Source organism: Entelurus aequoreus, linkage group LG05 (assembly GCF_033978785.1).
Source record: "Entelurus aequoreus isolate RoL-2023_Sb linkage group LG05, RoL_Eaeq_v1.1, whole genome shotgun sequence".
In the NCBI taxonomy this organism is placed as follows: domain Eukaryota; kingdom Metazoa; phylum Chordata; class Actinopteri; order Syngnathiformes; family Syngnathidae; genus Entelurus; species Entelurus aequoreus.
This window is the reverse complement of record NC_084735.1, coordinates 30,223,997-30,239,820: the sequence shown is the minus strand read 5'-3', so window position 1 is coordinate 30,239,820 and position 15,824 is coordinate 30,223,997. Positions and strand designations below refer to the sequence as shown.

Below are 15,824 nucleotides of genomic sequence, written 5' to 3'. Positions count from 1 at the left end.
CGAACGCTATGGCTCCTTCCCAGCAGGCACCAGACATTAAAACATTGTTGAGAACTTGTTGAATTAGGTCCTGGCATTGAGTAACTCAAGCCTAACGTTGGAACAACATGCTTTTTGACGACGTTTAACCAATGTATGGTTTCTGACGTTGATTTGACCATTAAATTTTGGTCATTTCCCAACCAATATTCTATACAACACAAATACAACGTTGAAACAACATGAGGTTTATTCAGTGTCAGGTTGTGACATTGACTCGACCATTGAAATTTGGTAATTTCCCAACCAACAACGTGGATCCAACGTTAGACATCAGCGTTGTCCTAATTTACACATTTTGCAATGTTGTTTCAAAGTCAGGTTCAGAGGACATGTATGTATAATCAACCTTGTATCAATGTCTTGTGCCTGCTGCGTTCAAGCTACCCTACATGGTTCAAAAATGGTATTTATAATTTTTTCACATCAGTATGCTACTTACTACAGATGTACTGTACATAGTGAGAATCATCAAAAAATTGGAGAATAACCAGTGGGATACATTGTGGTCATCTATGAGCATGCATTTGTAGTTTACAAACTGTTAAGTTTGTCAGTCAGTTTACAAAAGGTCAATTGGAGACTCTAAATTGTTTAGAGGTGTAAATGGTTGGTTGTTAAAATGTGTCTAGACCAAAGTTCAACTGGGAGAGGCTCCAGCCAAGTGGCAGAAAGTGAATGAACTTTCGTGTGTGTGTGTGTGTGTGTGTGTGTGTGTGTGTGTGTGTGTGTGTGTGTGTGTGTGTGTGTGTGTGTGTGTGTGTGTGTGTGTGTGTGTGTGTGTGTGTGTGTGTGTGTGTGGAACAGCTGGAAGTGTTTCTCCCCTTAAAATGTTTTCTTCCACTAACGCCAAGCAAAATCCGACAGGTTACTGGTGGGGGATACGTTGTAGTCGTCTATGACCATGCATTTTAAGCCGCTTACTGTGTATTTCCAAGCACAGTCAAAAAAGAAGCAGGCGCTGTTTGTACAACCTCTACTGTAAATCAGGGGTGTCCAAACTGATTAAAACACAGAACCACACACAGAAAAATATAAGAATGCAACAGGGGCCACGTTGATATTTTTTTACAATTTCAAAAAATGGCAAAAAAATATGTATGTAAAATAGTATGCCGCACTTTGGACACCTCTGCTGCTCATGTTGTCAATCAGATCCATGTTGTTTTACACTCGATTTGAGTAGATTGCAGATCTTTGGTGTGCACCGGGGAAAATCTCCCTGCAGCGACTATTTTTTGTCTTCAAATGCATTGTCAGTTGGAGGCATCTAACAAATCTTGTAATGCGCTATAATAGAGAACAGGCACAGGAAATATAACCCTTAGTATATACCTGGGTTCTAATTCAAAAGCTCTAACAAAAAATTCTGCCTTTGCAAAGATAATGATGAGGTGTCCACACTGGAGGATAAATAAAAATTGTATTAGATAATAAATTATCTCAAAAAAGTCAAATACAATATATTTTAAAATATATGCAAAAAATAAAATGTAAATACTAAATAAATAAATAATTAAAACATGAAATGGTAAGTAATAGTAGTAATAATAGCAATAAATACATTTTTAAAATAACAGAATACAAATCTAGAAGTTTAAAATGATCTGTAAAAAACCTGATTAAAAATACAGTGTGTGCTTTCAAACTTTTTTCTTTTAAAATCGTTGCAGTCCAAAGGCTCTCCAGCAGGCTGTTTCACGGGTGGAGGGCCATATTGGCTAAATGCCACCTCAACTTGGGTCTTTGTTCTGGTATTAGGTAAAGATAAAAGGACCTCAGATATGGTAAAAGCAGGTCAAATAGATACAAAAATGTGCATTAAACATTTAAAAACTAATAATATTAATTTAATTTAGGCGGACGGGGAGCCAATGCAGCTGGTGTATTGTGTAATGTGGTCCCGCCCTCTGGTCATTATCAGCACGTGTGCGGCTGGGTTTTGTAATAATTGTAGATTTGTAATATTTTTGTGGGGTACACCAGGGCAATACAACATTTAGATTAAAAATAATGAGGCCTAAAATTGAGCCTTGGGGAACCCCACACCTTATTTCATAGTCCCCGAGTAACGTGTCTTCATACCTATATAAAACATTGTTGTTAGGAGTCAACATTCATTTACAGTACGCGTATTACTGCGGTGATTCATGTTCCCAATATTTTGGTTACTCCCTGGAGGAAGCAAAATATTAGCTACAGCTGTCAGCATGATTCAGTGCATTTATACACTGCTGTATAATCCAACAAAATTATTAAAACTGAACAAGATCATCTTTGTAAAGGCAGCTTTTTACTCTTGTTGGTGCAGATGTTCACACATGCTCCATTTAAACAGATCACTCCGAAAAGTATGGACAAAAAAAAAAAAAAAAAATGCAGTAAATGCAGAGACATTTGTCACATCTACAGCAAACATCTGTTCCGCCAACACTGACGCGCGTGTGTGTGTGTGTGTGTGTTAAAGCCACCTGGTGATCAAAATGATCATATGTGCTGAAAAATTGTGGGGAAGATGCTGGAGTAAGTGATTTTTAAAAAGTAAATAAATAAAAAAAAGCAAAGAAAAAGCCTCAAAAATGTTTTATTTGTTTTTGAGCAATGTTGCCCCAACACCATAATGTGACCGCAATAATTCAGATATAGTGCCATTATCCTGGTAATGGCCAAAGATGAAGGAAAAAGCAAGAAATCTATCTGCATTTGACAGCTCTTATATGAATGTTTTATTTGCTAAGGGCTTTCAAACACCGCAGTGCAAGTGATCAAATGTTTTGTTATGGTTGGTAGGGAAATTCTTAAAGGCGACTGTTAGAAAGTCCACAGTTTGTTGTTTTTTTGCCCCCCCGTAACCGTGTTTTTCATCGAGCGTTGAGATTTCACGCTTTGTTCGGCCTGTCCTTGAACACACAATTGTAATGTGAAATGTATGTTATGTTAAGTGCTGTGTTTTTTAACTTGAACACACACATTTCTCCAAACCAGTTTAATACCATGGAGACATCTCACCCCTTGACAGCCTCGTTGTTATAGCTCCATGTACTGTATGACAGGGTAAAACCGAAAGTGGAAAAATAACCCATGTAAGATTTCATTTGTTCACTAACAAAGCCTAACAATGAAGAGTGCTTTATAAATAGTGTTATGGACACACCTTTTAAACAAAGGAACATTTCCAGTTAAGCAAGACAATGAGGAGATTGAAAAGGTACAGTAGGTCAAAGGTCAAATCCGTCTTGAAGTATACTCAGCATTTATGCATTTATTTGAGTAATTTTTGTAAAAACTTCACCAAATATCTTATTATTCAGGAAGGAACTTTAATGCCATTGCACAAGTGAAACATAATGTCATTTTCAGCACAAACCCGTTCAAGAGCAGACACGTTGTACAAGGTGACAGAACAGAAACGCTGATGGGTCGCCACGCAGGCGTTGGGATGGGATGAGTAAAAAAAAAAAAAATCCCAGACTAAGCTCCTACGAGGGTGTGGGGGGTGCACAGTCTGGGGCCAGGAAAAAATATATATCGGAGCTCTCTGTCATACAATATAATTTTATTTAGTTAGTTGTAATTGTACTTGTACACATTGGAGAGTTTTTAAAAAAGGATGATATTACTTTTATTTTCTACAAAAAAGTAATGCAACAACAAACAATATTGACATGGTTGAAGAACCACTTTAGGCAAATGTTAAAAAATACTAAAATCAAATAACCATTCTCCTTCGCTCATCAGAATTTAGTAGGATATTGCCCAAAAGTAGAACATCTCCATAATGTATTGGGTTTGCTTGAAAAAGACTGTGTTCCTTTTTTTGAAAATAATATGGCCTTTCGCTAAATAGGCATTGTTCACTACAAAAACAGTTCATCATAGGCTTTGTAGTTTTGCAATTTTAAAACTGATTCCCTCATTTTGCGGGAAAATGCTTAATCCTCAAAACATTGTGTGATTTCCTAGAACACTCTTGTGACAAAAGTATTACCTGCTAATAGGCCTACATGAAAAGGTACATCATAAGCACAAGTATTAATATTATTTTTTTTATATTTGGCCCCTCATTGACTATTTGGCTGTGGCAAATAGACAACAATCGGTTCTATTCTCCGGTATAATGATTGTGTCACATTTGGCATTAGAGAAAATATGGTGCCAAGGGACATGATACCCTTTTTGATTAAAGAAAAAGAAAAAGATGTTGGAAATACCTCTGACACGATAAAAAGAGAGCAGATGAAGGGAGTGGTAAGGAGCACTTGTCAAGCATGCTACACACGAACACACTAAGCTGGTTAATGATGCAGCAGCATGCTTCAAATTAGTCCTTTCATTACTCACTTTGGTACATCCTCAAATAGTGGCTGGGTGTCTGCTCATAGATATCAATGAAAATTAAATAAATATTCATTAAGTATGGCCAAAAAAAAGCACACATCGGCATGCTCTCACTGCCATGCAGCAAGTGCAAGCCTAAACTACCACACAATGATCAACACACAGGTAAACAATAATAACTCAACGTTCAAATAGTACATTTAGTTGGCACTCTTACCCTCATTGGTTTAAATTAAGATTGGTATTTTTCTGGTACATACAGAGTTTGTTTTCCTTATTTCATGGCCGTGGACATCTAGTGTACCATATCTAAACCATATTTAATAGTCTATAGCCTTCTTATACGGAGATTACACGCTGTGCGTAGGGCCACGCCATCCGTCCAAATTTAATTTTAAACAAATTCCTTGACCCTTCCTGCACCGTCACTGATTGTCACTGTCCCCTGTAGTGCACAGCATTAGTGTTGGTCTTGTAAAATAGTTGTCCTGGGTTCAAGAAGGTTTGCAAATTCTGTTATTTGGCACCAAAAAATAAATGACTGAACAATTGATTTCCCATAAATTAGTTTTAGTACAAAACATGCATCAAATTCAAATCAATATCCATTAAAAGAAAGTATGAAAATAGTTTAACATGTAAAGTGTGAAAGATGTAAGGGGGACTCTAAACAAAATCATGCCTTGGGCCCCAATTTTAGACACGGGCGGCCCCAGGGTCTACATAAGTTTGTTTGACACACGCATGTTTAAAATACAGCCATTTAGTTTTCGCATTGAAAATAAATGTTGACATTGAAACAAAAGATCAAGATATAGATGTATTGGCACAAAAAAATTAAACATGGGCATTAAAGAAATAAGTACTTTTTATAGTTTGAGGTGTTTTTTTAAAATGTCGGTTTTACGGATTTTGAGCATTATATCCTGCCCTCTTCTGGCTTTGAGCATGTAAACTACGCTCGTATGTGTCACACAGAAGCACAAGATTTTTTTTTTGTGGTCAGTTAATGATTTTTGGCAGTTGCAAGTTGCAAAAAACAATCACTTTAATGTACACCTTTTTTCAGTAAGAGCTATTTGATTTTTTTGTTGTTGGTCAGTGTCATTCTCTTTCACTTTCAATGTGAAATGAAAACGAGGAAGTCAAAATGAAAAACGATGACCCAAAAAACATAGATCAATGAACCGTCACTGAAAAAGATGGACGTGAGGGGAAAATCTAAAAACTGACATTAAATACACAAAATATACTCTACCCTTCTATGTGCATGTTTAAAATGTGTCAATGTAATTTTTTACAGTGTCTATAAAAAAATGTACAATACAAAAATGTATTCAATGTTTTCAACTTAACGGCAGTGTTCTGGCATCATGTGACCTGATCCGTCTGTTAATGAATGTGTCGCCCCGGCAAGAATCAAACTCTGATCATATTTCTATGTAACGAAGCCTAATTCAATTCCATGTGTTTGTTTGTCTTCACACTGTCATAACAACCCCTATCTAAATAGTTGTACTACTTTAATAAAAGTAATATCGGTATTGTAAAAATAGACATGCCCCTGGCCACCATTTGAAGAGATCCTTAGCTGAAGTAAAGAAGTAAACATCCTGCATGCATGAGAGGAACACTAGTAAACACAGAGATGTTAGCCTAGCCTCTTTCATGCTGGGATATGTTATTCAGCACATCTTGTTGTTGTTTTTCCTGTTTGTCTGCATGACATCTTTGAGCGTGAACGACACAAACGCAATCTGCTCCAGTTCGCTTATCTTTCCGCATTCCATCAGGCACGAGAACTGGTCTTTGTCCGGGTCGTAGGCCAGGTCTGAGTACCCGCTGGGCCCGCAGTGGAGGATCCTGGGCCGGTCCCACCCCCTGGAATGCAGGGGGGATCTGTTCAGGTAGACGCCCATGTCCCGTCTAGTGCGCTTGCTGGTGGGGTGCATGAAGAGGAGCCATGTTTGGGTGTCCGGGGACAACGTGTCACACGCTTTGTTCTCTGCGTCCTCGCAGGGGATGAACTCTGGCGCGGGGAAGCCGACGACGCTGCCTTGACAGCCTCTTGGCTGCTCCACCAGCTCTCGGGCCGTGCGGGGTTTGTCAAAGCAGACGCCGCTGTTTTCGCTCAGCGCCTCACGTCGGTGGCCTCCGAAGTTGCGAGCGTTGCAGTAGAGGTGACTTCTGCCCTCGTGATCGATGATCTCCGCCATCTCGCACTCGCATGACTTTTTGCGCAGCATCTTGCCAATGTGCCAAGTCTTGCCAAAGTCTGCGCTGTAGATGGTCAGCGCCCGTGGGCAGACGGTGTGAGGAACAGGGAAGGAGAAGCACCTATACGGAATGTAGTAGGCGTACGCTGGGATGATCAACCTCCCGTTCTCCAGTTGGACGCCGTGACCGGGGCCGACCGCAAACGTGGCCCACTTGCCGATATCTTGTCCGATCACGCTCTCCGTGAGGTCCTTGGCCTCGCTCCAGGTACGGCCGTCGTCACCGCTGCTGACGTAGCAAAGGCGCGTTTTATTCTTACCTGTGATGATCTGCCTGTGCTCAGTGGTGTGGCCCAGGATGCAGACGAAGAATAAAAACAAGGTGCTGGTGTTTTTCTCAAACACTGGGCAAGGATTCATGGTGCGGTGGAGCGGCAGGCATGCTGTTGACAGCTCCTCGCTCGACAGCCACTGGAATGACAGGACAGCGCTTAAATTGACTGGGTGGACGCTTCTATCGCAACATTTAATAAGCTTCCTGTGCTTTTTAAATATAAGTCATATTACGATTTGTTTTCTACATTTAAAACACTTCCTTAGGGTCTACATAACAATAGCCACACCTAGTGTGTGTCTGACAATCATTGGTACTTTATTTTTTACTTTATGTAATTGTGTTTTTTGTGTCATGATTCGTTGCCCGGATCGTGTTTTGTTTAGTTTTGGACTCCCTCAGTTCCTGTTTTTGAGCACCCCTGGGTTTGTGTTTTAGTTGCCATGACTGCAGATTGTTTTCACCTGCCTCTGATTGTTGTTCGGGACGCTCACCTGCTTGGCACTAATCAGAGAGCTACTTATTCCTGTTGTTCGCCACAGTCAGTCTGGCTTCCTTATTTGCTTACATGCAACAAGTTACGTCGTTTACCCTTTAGATCCCTGAGCTAAGCGTTGCATTATGCTTTTCTTGTTAGCTATTCCGTTAGCACCCCGTGCTATAGGCACGCTTGCTTTGTTTGTTTGTTCCTGCCTGATTTATGGACATTAAATAATTTTCTTACCTGTACCTTGCCTCTGGAGTTTTCCGTCTGCATCCTGGGAGAACGACCCACGCATAAACATGTGACCCAGACGTGACATTTTGGCCAAAGTTTTGCATAGGTTACAGTGGGAAAGGGATTGAAATGGCTCCATTTGTTGCGCTTTACCAGACACATGAAACGTGACGAATTGGGGGCTACACTACCCACTTTAGAGTAGAGTGTTGAATATCTTAAAATGTGTTTTGTGGCAATTCCATCTTTGACCAAAGCATCAAGTGCTATGTAGAGTGGCGCTTTTCATCATTTTCAGCAGACTGCAATTGCAAAATAAATAACCCCACCTCTTCCTCTCACGCGAGATCTACCCAGGAATGGGGCCATATGAATCCCTTCCCTACTCTATGTTTTACAGACTGTTTCCAGCTGCTTTCTGACCCGTTTGTTCCGGAGGCGCCATTTGGGGGGTAGTCTTATTTACGTGCCTCCACTTTGACTGCTTCCATGTTGTACTTTTTAGCGCTTCCATAGTTAGTCTACTGACAGATATAAGTGAGAACTATATGCTACTTTGTATTAGGCGCAGGATGCATGTTCATGTACGAGCCAGCCAGCCCCACAACAAGAGGATAGAGAAAAAGAAGGATCTTATTGACAACAACGTCAGACTACAATGGTGGACTCGCGCAAAGCACTTTAGCTAAATCTCTACCATATATGGATAATCCGCTGATGTCACACTTGGGGAAAAACGTCACACTTGGTGCATAATCAAAATAGCTCATTTGAAGGAAATCTGAAGGAGGGCAAGACTGTTTTATAAATATCTACGCCACGCCTCCATGGTATGATTTAACATTTACAGGACTCTTTCAAATCCCAAATACACAAAAATAGATACCAATAGGTAAATAAAGTTGGTTTTGCATAATAGGTCCCCTTTAAAACATAATAATCCTCTGTTTTGACTTTGCACTATATGTACTATTGCCTTCTTCACATGTTATTGCCAGAACAGAATTAATTCACCAGCGACAACTAGGGGTGTAACGGTACACAAAAATTTCGGTTCGGTACGTACCTCGGTTTAGAGGTCACGGTTCGGTTCATTTTCGGTACAGTAAGAAAACAACAAAATATAAATTTTTGGGTTATTCATTTACCAAATTTGCAAAATCTTCCACCAAAAATATTTTTCTTAGTGGAATATTTGATGTGAAGTAATCGGAACCTTGGATAGGTCAATAATTCATAATAACATTGATTTTGATTCAATATTATGTTTTGAGCAATGACAGTTTGAAAGAAAAAAAAACAGCTTTGTTTTATTAGTCAACATTGGAACTTTTTCTGAATTACATTTAACCTTTAAGCTTTTTTATTTCACTTTTTTATGTTTTTGTTTATTTTAATAGTATTTTTAGAATGTGCCGTGGGCCTTTAAAACATTAGCTGTGGGCCGCAAATGGCCTCTGGGGCACACTTTTGACCCCCCTGCTATAGATAATAAAAAATGTAATCTGATAAATCTATGGATAAAAAGCAAAGCCTGGCGACGCATGCACGTTTATCATAACTCTATCGCTCTCTCTGTCTCTGTCTCTCCCTCACGAATGCTGCTGCGCGCACAATTTGTTTTGTTTTTAACCCCTTCTTAACCCTGAACGTACATTGAAAATACACGCAACCCTAACTCAAAATGCCGGACATTTGAGGCATTTAAGAAACTCCGCCCTGACAGCTCCGCAAAAGAGGACATGTCCTGTGAAAAGAGGACGTATGGTCAGTCTATCGTAGCCCGTTAGCTGCTAGCATGCCGTGTGTTGTGCCTCGGTGTGCATTGTTTACACAACGTACGTTACGCTACTTAATATGTCTGTGTGGAAACTCGTTCGGTACACCTCCGAACCGAAACGGTTCAATACAAATACACGCACCGTTACACCCCTAGCGACAACCTTCCTTATATATTTTGATAGTGGATAGTGGAATAGCACACATATGTTTATGTTGTGTAGTTTAAGTGCACTGTATCCATTATCCTGTATCCTCATTCTTACAATATACAGTAGTACCTCAACTTACAAGCTATGACACATCTATGACAATCTCTTAACTCAAAACACTTGTATCACAAAACCACTTCTATCATTGAAATTAATTAAAATCAATTTAATTAGTGCTTGGTCCCCCCAAAAGCAGCACGATCTTAACATGCAACATGCCTTTTAAAAAGAAAAACAAATTGAAGAAATACTGTATAAAATACAATATATACAATAGAATGTACCAGTAACAACTAGTTTTATGAAGTAATTTAATAATAATGCACAACATTGACCTTGAAGGGTGGCCTTTTACAGTATCTCCTTCAAGCTGCTCTTCCGTCAAATACACCATCAGCAGCATTTTACATATTTTCATGGATACATGTCCGCAGTTTAGATATTATTTTAAAGTACAAGTAGAGTGAAAAAACGAGTTGCCTCTATTTTAAAGCTATTATGATATATGTCTTATTTATGACACAAAAAGACTTCCAAAATGTATGAACAAATAGATATGATCAAAATAGTATCAATCTCAGAGCTATTTTGAGCGTTAATGAGCAAACCAGTCTCGTGATCCGTGGCGTAGAAGTCGCAACAAAAGATCCCTTCCCCCTCTACAATAATGCTAATCAAGCAGACTTTGTGAGAGCCAACAATGATTAATTTGGGGGAAATTATGATCCAGATTCCAGAACCTTATATTTTTGAGCCCGAACACAAGGAGGATGAGTAATAAGTTTTAGAAGCTGTGTGCTAAACGGATGCAGCTTTATTGAAACACTATAACATCAGCAGCATTGCAAGGTGCTAAACATTCAAACTAACCATCCATCCATTCATCCATTTTCTACCGCTTGTCCCTTTTGAGGTCGCGGGGGGTGCTGGAGCCTATCTCAGCTGTATTCGGGCGGAAGGCGGGGTACAAACTAACCATAATAAACCATAATAAAACAAACATTTACTGTAATATTTCCACTCTCACTGGGATGCCAACTGGTGGGACGCTCACATAATCCCGTTGAAAAAAAGATTTTAATCACAATACTCACAAAGGGTTAAAAAAAATGTTTTGCAGCAACAAGCGTTTTTTTCACCATCTCGGGGGATGTCAAAGTTTCTTGGTCTATGGCCACATTTGTCTACTAGCAGGTGAGAGATGCACGAATTATAATCTAGAATGAATTTTTAGCAAGTTTGAGAGGAAGCAGAAGCAGCCGTCAGCAGTGTGCCAACAATAGCAGCGTAAGCTAGCATTAGCTCACTGCCTTCAAGGCGCTGCTAAAATAGGCCGCCTGCGTTGGCACTTATAATAAAAATGTAACTCATATTTGGTTAATTTTCAGGTCATGACATGTAAATGGAGTATTGTTGGCAGTTTCTGGATATTTTTAGAGAGTATAATTAGCGCAACAGAGGACCTACAATCAGTTGACTCAATTGTTAGCTATCTATTTACGATGTCGAATGCATAAAAAAAGCCAAGCATATGTGTTCTTGTCTTTGTGAATGGTAAACACCTAATCTATTTGCAATGTTTGTGTAATTCTAGTATGACTGATCTGATAACATCTTTAAAATGCAGAAGCATTACTCCAGTGACGTAGAACCTACGGAAATTGCCAAAGATATTCGGAGCGGAATATTTAAAATGGCCGACTGATTTTGTGGCATTTTGTGATGTTTAGACGGTATTTTCACACACTTTGCGGATTGTAAATACAATTGGATATGATTTAATGGATACAATGAAACACAATTAAGTATATAAAGTCAACTTGTGTTTCCACTCTACCGGTACTTTAAAATTCTTAGCTGGTGTTAAGACTCATTCTGCTTCAGTATGGTGCAGACAAGCAGTGATTGCTTTGCAAAGTCATGTTTTTTTGGGTTTTGTTTTTTTTAATTCAATGAATATCATCCACTTCTTCTCAGCACTGTCCTTCACACTCACTTTCTTACTTTCCATAGTTGGAAAAACAAAGTCAAGTCCTTTTTTAGCTTTAAGTAAGACTGGATGTTTTGAGCATACCTTACGGGATTCGTTGTGGCATTTGCTACACCCACTAATGTCGAGTATCTTTTAAATTGAGGTACCACCGTATTATGTTTGTAAAGACAGTTGTTTTGCTGCATCTCTTCTATTAGATGTTATTAGACCATGCAAGTGTACCTCATAACATTTCCAGTATATCACAGTCAATGTAGTAATATCGTATGTGAACAACAATATAGGTACATCAGAGCTGGACAGTTAGCACCTATTTCTACATCTTTTTCCCCAAGGTGGGGCCACTGTAGTGGTTCTGCACTCTTGTGTATCCCACTTTTGTGTTATTGATGTTTCCCTCTGGTTTTCATGTTTTTTGTCTTTTGGTTCCAACCCTTTCGGGACTACGCAACAAGGGGTGGCACTTTTGTGACTTCGGTGATGCTTTTTACGAAAACTTTTTAACTTTTTGCACCGGAGACCAGCTGCTGGCTCTCTGCCACACCGGAGTCCGGAAGAGATGCGGAGGAATAAACAGGGCTACGGAGCTTGCATTGATCGCCGGGATGGTCAAGCTTCACGGCGCTGAAGGAAAACACTGCAAAAAGTTAGTGTTCAAAAACAAGAAAAAAATATACCAAAATTAGGGGTATTTTATTTGAACTAAGCAAAATTATCTGCCAATAGAACAAGAAAAATTGGCTTGTCAAGACTTTCCAAAACAAGTAAAATTAGCTAACCTCAATAAACCCAAAAATACCTTAAAATAAGAATATTCTCACTAGTAACAAGTGCACTTTTCTTGATAGAAAAAAATATATAAGACCTTTCTTCTCAATATGTTGAAATATATTCTCTAATTAAGTAAATGCTAGTGCCATTATCTTGACATAATGATATGCGCTCGGCATTACATTTCTTGAAACCAGCAAACTTACACTAAAAACTAGTTTATTGTTCTTAATGGAAAGGCAACCAGGTGTTACTCTCGGTGTCTACTAGCCACTCAGGCAAATCATATTATCTAAAAATGCATTTTGACATCATCACGCCAAGTGCGTGCTCTTTCAGTCAATTAGTGCGCGAGGAATATATATATATATATATATATATATATATATATATATATATATATATATATATATATATATATATATATATATATATATAAATGAGTTATATATATATATATATATATATATATATATATATATATATATATATATATATATATATTTATATATATATATATATATATATATATATAAATACAGCCCGGCCCCCAGCCAAATTTTTCTTATTGTAATTTTGAAGAATTAATCTGAATGTGCATGAACTATTTCTGTTCAAAATAGTTACAAATGTCACATGTGAAATGTTTAAATATTAACTGTCCGTTTACTGTACTGTACTACTATATGAGTATGTATTTTCTCTTGTTTCGTTGAAAATAAAACAGCAAAGTCCATTTGGCTGTCATCTGTTTCAATCATGAGACACAATCGTGTCAGTCATGATTTTTATGTTCATGCTAAAAATAAGAAATTATTACTTTGAAAAAGCTGTTTTATACTTGTGTGAGTGTTGATGACACAGCTTTGCAACAGTTGATATTCTCGTTCCAAGCATGTTTTACTCAATATAGGTCATAAAATCTCAGCAATAAGCTGTAATATCTTACTGAGATAATTTAGGACCAAAACCCTTGAAACAAGTAAAACACTCTAACATAAAATCTGCTTAGTGAGAAGAATTATCTTATCAGACAGAAAATAAGCAAACATCACCCTTATTTGAGATATTTAATCTTACTTAGAGTTCAGTTTTTGCAGTGCATGTATAGGAACCTTCGGTCTCCCTAGGCTGATTCATCGCTCATTCGCGCAGACCGGACATTGGCCGGGGGCTGGTGGGCAGCCTAGGACAAAGTTGGCTCTTTTAATTGCTTTGTAGGGTTTGTTTCTGTCTTTGGCCGCACGACCCCCACCCCAGCAGACGATGACGAAGAGCACTGCAGAGGCCATTGCGGTGTATGTGGGTGTTGAAATTGTATTTTTATTTTGTTTGGTTGTCTATTTATGCATTGTGCAATATATGTGCACAATATGTATTGTTTATTGCTATGTTTTTGTTTTTGCGTTGTGCTGCATGTAGAAATGGCACAGCTGAAGTGGCTGCTGGTTGCATCAGCTTTGTGCACTGCAACCACATTATTTCCCTCAATTTCTCTCAACATTAGCATAGTGGTGTGCCGTCAAGGCCAGCAGGCCTTCTCTGCTGGCCTAACATAACCAGAAATCATGATCATAATGAAAGAAAAAAGTCATTTTTTATTTACTTTCCCTAAATATCTAAAAGTATTCATATTCTCTTCATGTCATATCATGCCCCTTCCACCGCTGTTGTTTTTAGGTTATAGAATTTTTTATCCAATCAGAATTCAGCTAGCTTATGTTGCCATGCTGTACCAAATCTGCCGGGGCCTTCAGAATCAACAATGTGGGCGTCCATGCACTCTAAGTGAACGGACACAAACATTTGACAGACAGTTGCGATAGCCAATCAGATCACGAGTTGTTGTCAGTAAGGTCTTCTCGCTCGCCTAAGGCAGATATTTAGTGATGTTATGAGCTAGGTAACATAAGAACTCCATTACCCAGCATGCCACAGTAGTGAAGCGCATGCACCGTTTAGGTTGTTGAATGTAGACATGCCGGCAGCTTGATGTTATTGAAGAGCATGCTGTGGAGTAAACTTTAAGAACTCAGCCAACACGCCTCGTCTGCATCTTTTATGATTAGACAAGACAACACATATATTTGCAAGACCATTTTCAAGAAGGATACTTAAAGAGAAACTACATCTTGTGAGACGATGTCAGCCAACCCCTGAAGCTAGCTCAGCTGTCCCGGCGATGAAATGTGAGTTCCGATATTTTATTTATTTATTTTTTTTACGTTTAATATGTTTTTTGCTACTTTAATTTTGACAGTACCACATAAGATATGTTTTAATTTGCTGATGCGGGTTTAATCATTTTTAAATGCGCCAGAAAATAACACGTTTTGTACACTGTTAAAGGTGTTTCAATACTCAGTAGTGCGTAAATGTGTTTCTGTATAGTATGTCTTCAGCAATGGTCATGTGGGGACATAAATTATGGTATTTTGAGAGGTAATCATTGAAGTCGGATGTCACTGAAAGCCTAGGTGGGAAACGCACGGCCCGCCACTGCATTAGCACAACATTTAGTTGCAATCAGGGGGTCACTTTTAAATAAATACCTGAACAGATCCGTCAGCATTCTGCACCCCTCTTCTCATGACAATAAGTTTGGCATCACTGTCACGAGAAGAAGATCTTTTCTCTGCAAAGGCAAGGAAGGTACTACTGTGCACCAGATAGATGAGAGCAGGGATTCTGTAGGTGATGCCATCTGGCTCCTTTTCAAATAAAGTTGTCTTTGGTGGCTCATCTCCACAGTCAGCTTTAGATGGTGCGTTTCCCATGATGCACCAGCAGCTCCTGTCAGAACATGCAGCACGTTTATTTACCAAGTGCCATGCAGCGTCTTGCTTGGTCGCACAGTGAGAGGAAGAATACATAGTGGCGAAAACGTGATACCGTTTTTCCAACACGGGTAATAAAATTAAAATTCCATACCTTCACTAGTCACTCGTCACATTTGTCAACCTTGAGCTCGTCGTGACCGATGCACTGTCTAATTATAATATATGGCCATGGAGCTGCGGCGATCATGACACTAAGGACACAAGAGATGAGGACGCGGAAGAGAGAACTGCTTCCTACTCACTTCCGTGTTCGTTTGGCGGCTTTCTCTCAAACGTCGGACCGGCTATTACTTTACAGGTCACGAAGGTACTCGTTACTATTATCGGTGTCGTTGTGTTGTCAAGTGCGCTCTTGTAAGACGCGAGGACTTATTCAGTAGGAGAAAACACAACAAATAACACCCATTCGTGACTACTCGGGAAGCCACGGGCATGCGCAGTGTGACCTCAATGTTAGGAACTTCGGAACGATAACTATTTAAACCTGGAGTTGATTTGTTTTAAAAATACGCCTAACGCAAATCCATACATCCATACATCCATTTTCTTGGGGTTTCAGGGATTGTTTTTTACATTTAGTGTAT

At 39.0% G+C, this 15,824-nt stretch overlaps 3 protein-coding genes across 5 annotated transcripts in view; 1 reads left to right on the top strand and 2 right to left on the bottom strand.

Moving 5' to 3' along the window:
• Positions 1-15,824, bottom strand: part of LOC133650454 (voltage-gated potassium channel subunit beta-2-like) — a 193,384-nt gene that overhangs the window by 128,214 nt on the left and 49,346 nt on the right. The gene's annotated exons all lie outside the window — the stretch shown is intronic.
• On the bottom strand, positions 2,993-15,660 carry LOC133650450 (sialidase-3-like). 2 transcript variants are annotated; one of them, XM_062047687.1, is made up of 4 exons: positions 15,332-15,660; positions 14,953-15,193; positions 6,739-7,064; positions 2,993-6,657 (listed from the first exon to the last, which is right to left on the bottom strand). In XM_062047687.1, the coding sequence occupies exons 2-4, from the start codon at positions 15,175-15,177 to the stop codon at positions 6,063-6,065; spliced, it is 1,146 nt and encodes a 381-aa protein (XP_061903671.1). In that variant the 5' UTR covers positions 15,178-15,193; positions 15,332-15,660; the 3' UTR covers positions 2,993-6,062. The 2 variants fall into 2 exon arrangements, with proteins under 2 accessions (XP_061903671.1, XP_061903670.1); XM_062047686.1 differs by having other exon boundaries at positions 2,993-7,064.
• LOC133650451 (X-ray radiation resistance-associated protein 1-like) overlaps positions 10,776-15,824 on the top strand; it is a 42,157-nt gene continuing 37,108 nt past the window's right edge. Inside the window, exon 1 of one of the 2 annotated variants that reach the window (XM_062047689.1) lies at positions 10,776-10,830. The gene's annotated coding sequence lies outside the window, so the exon portion shown is untranslated. Of the gene's footprint in view, positions 10,831-15,428; positions 15,548-15,824 lie in introns of those variants that run through there. The other variant, XM_062047688.1, reaches the window with a different exon arrangement.

What these genes read in the sequence shown, in the direction of transcription:
- LOC133650450 (XM_062047686.1), bottom strand. Translation starts at nt 15,177, where the DNA reads ATGGGAAACGCACCATCTAAAGCTGACTGTGGAGATGAGCCACCAAAG. An exon ending in ATGCTGACGGATCTGTTCAG is followed by an intron (nt 7,065 to 14,952) that starts GTATTTATTTAA and finishes CTGTCATTCCAG; the next exon opens with TGGCTGTCGAGCGAGGAGCT.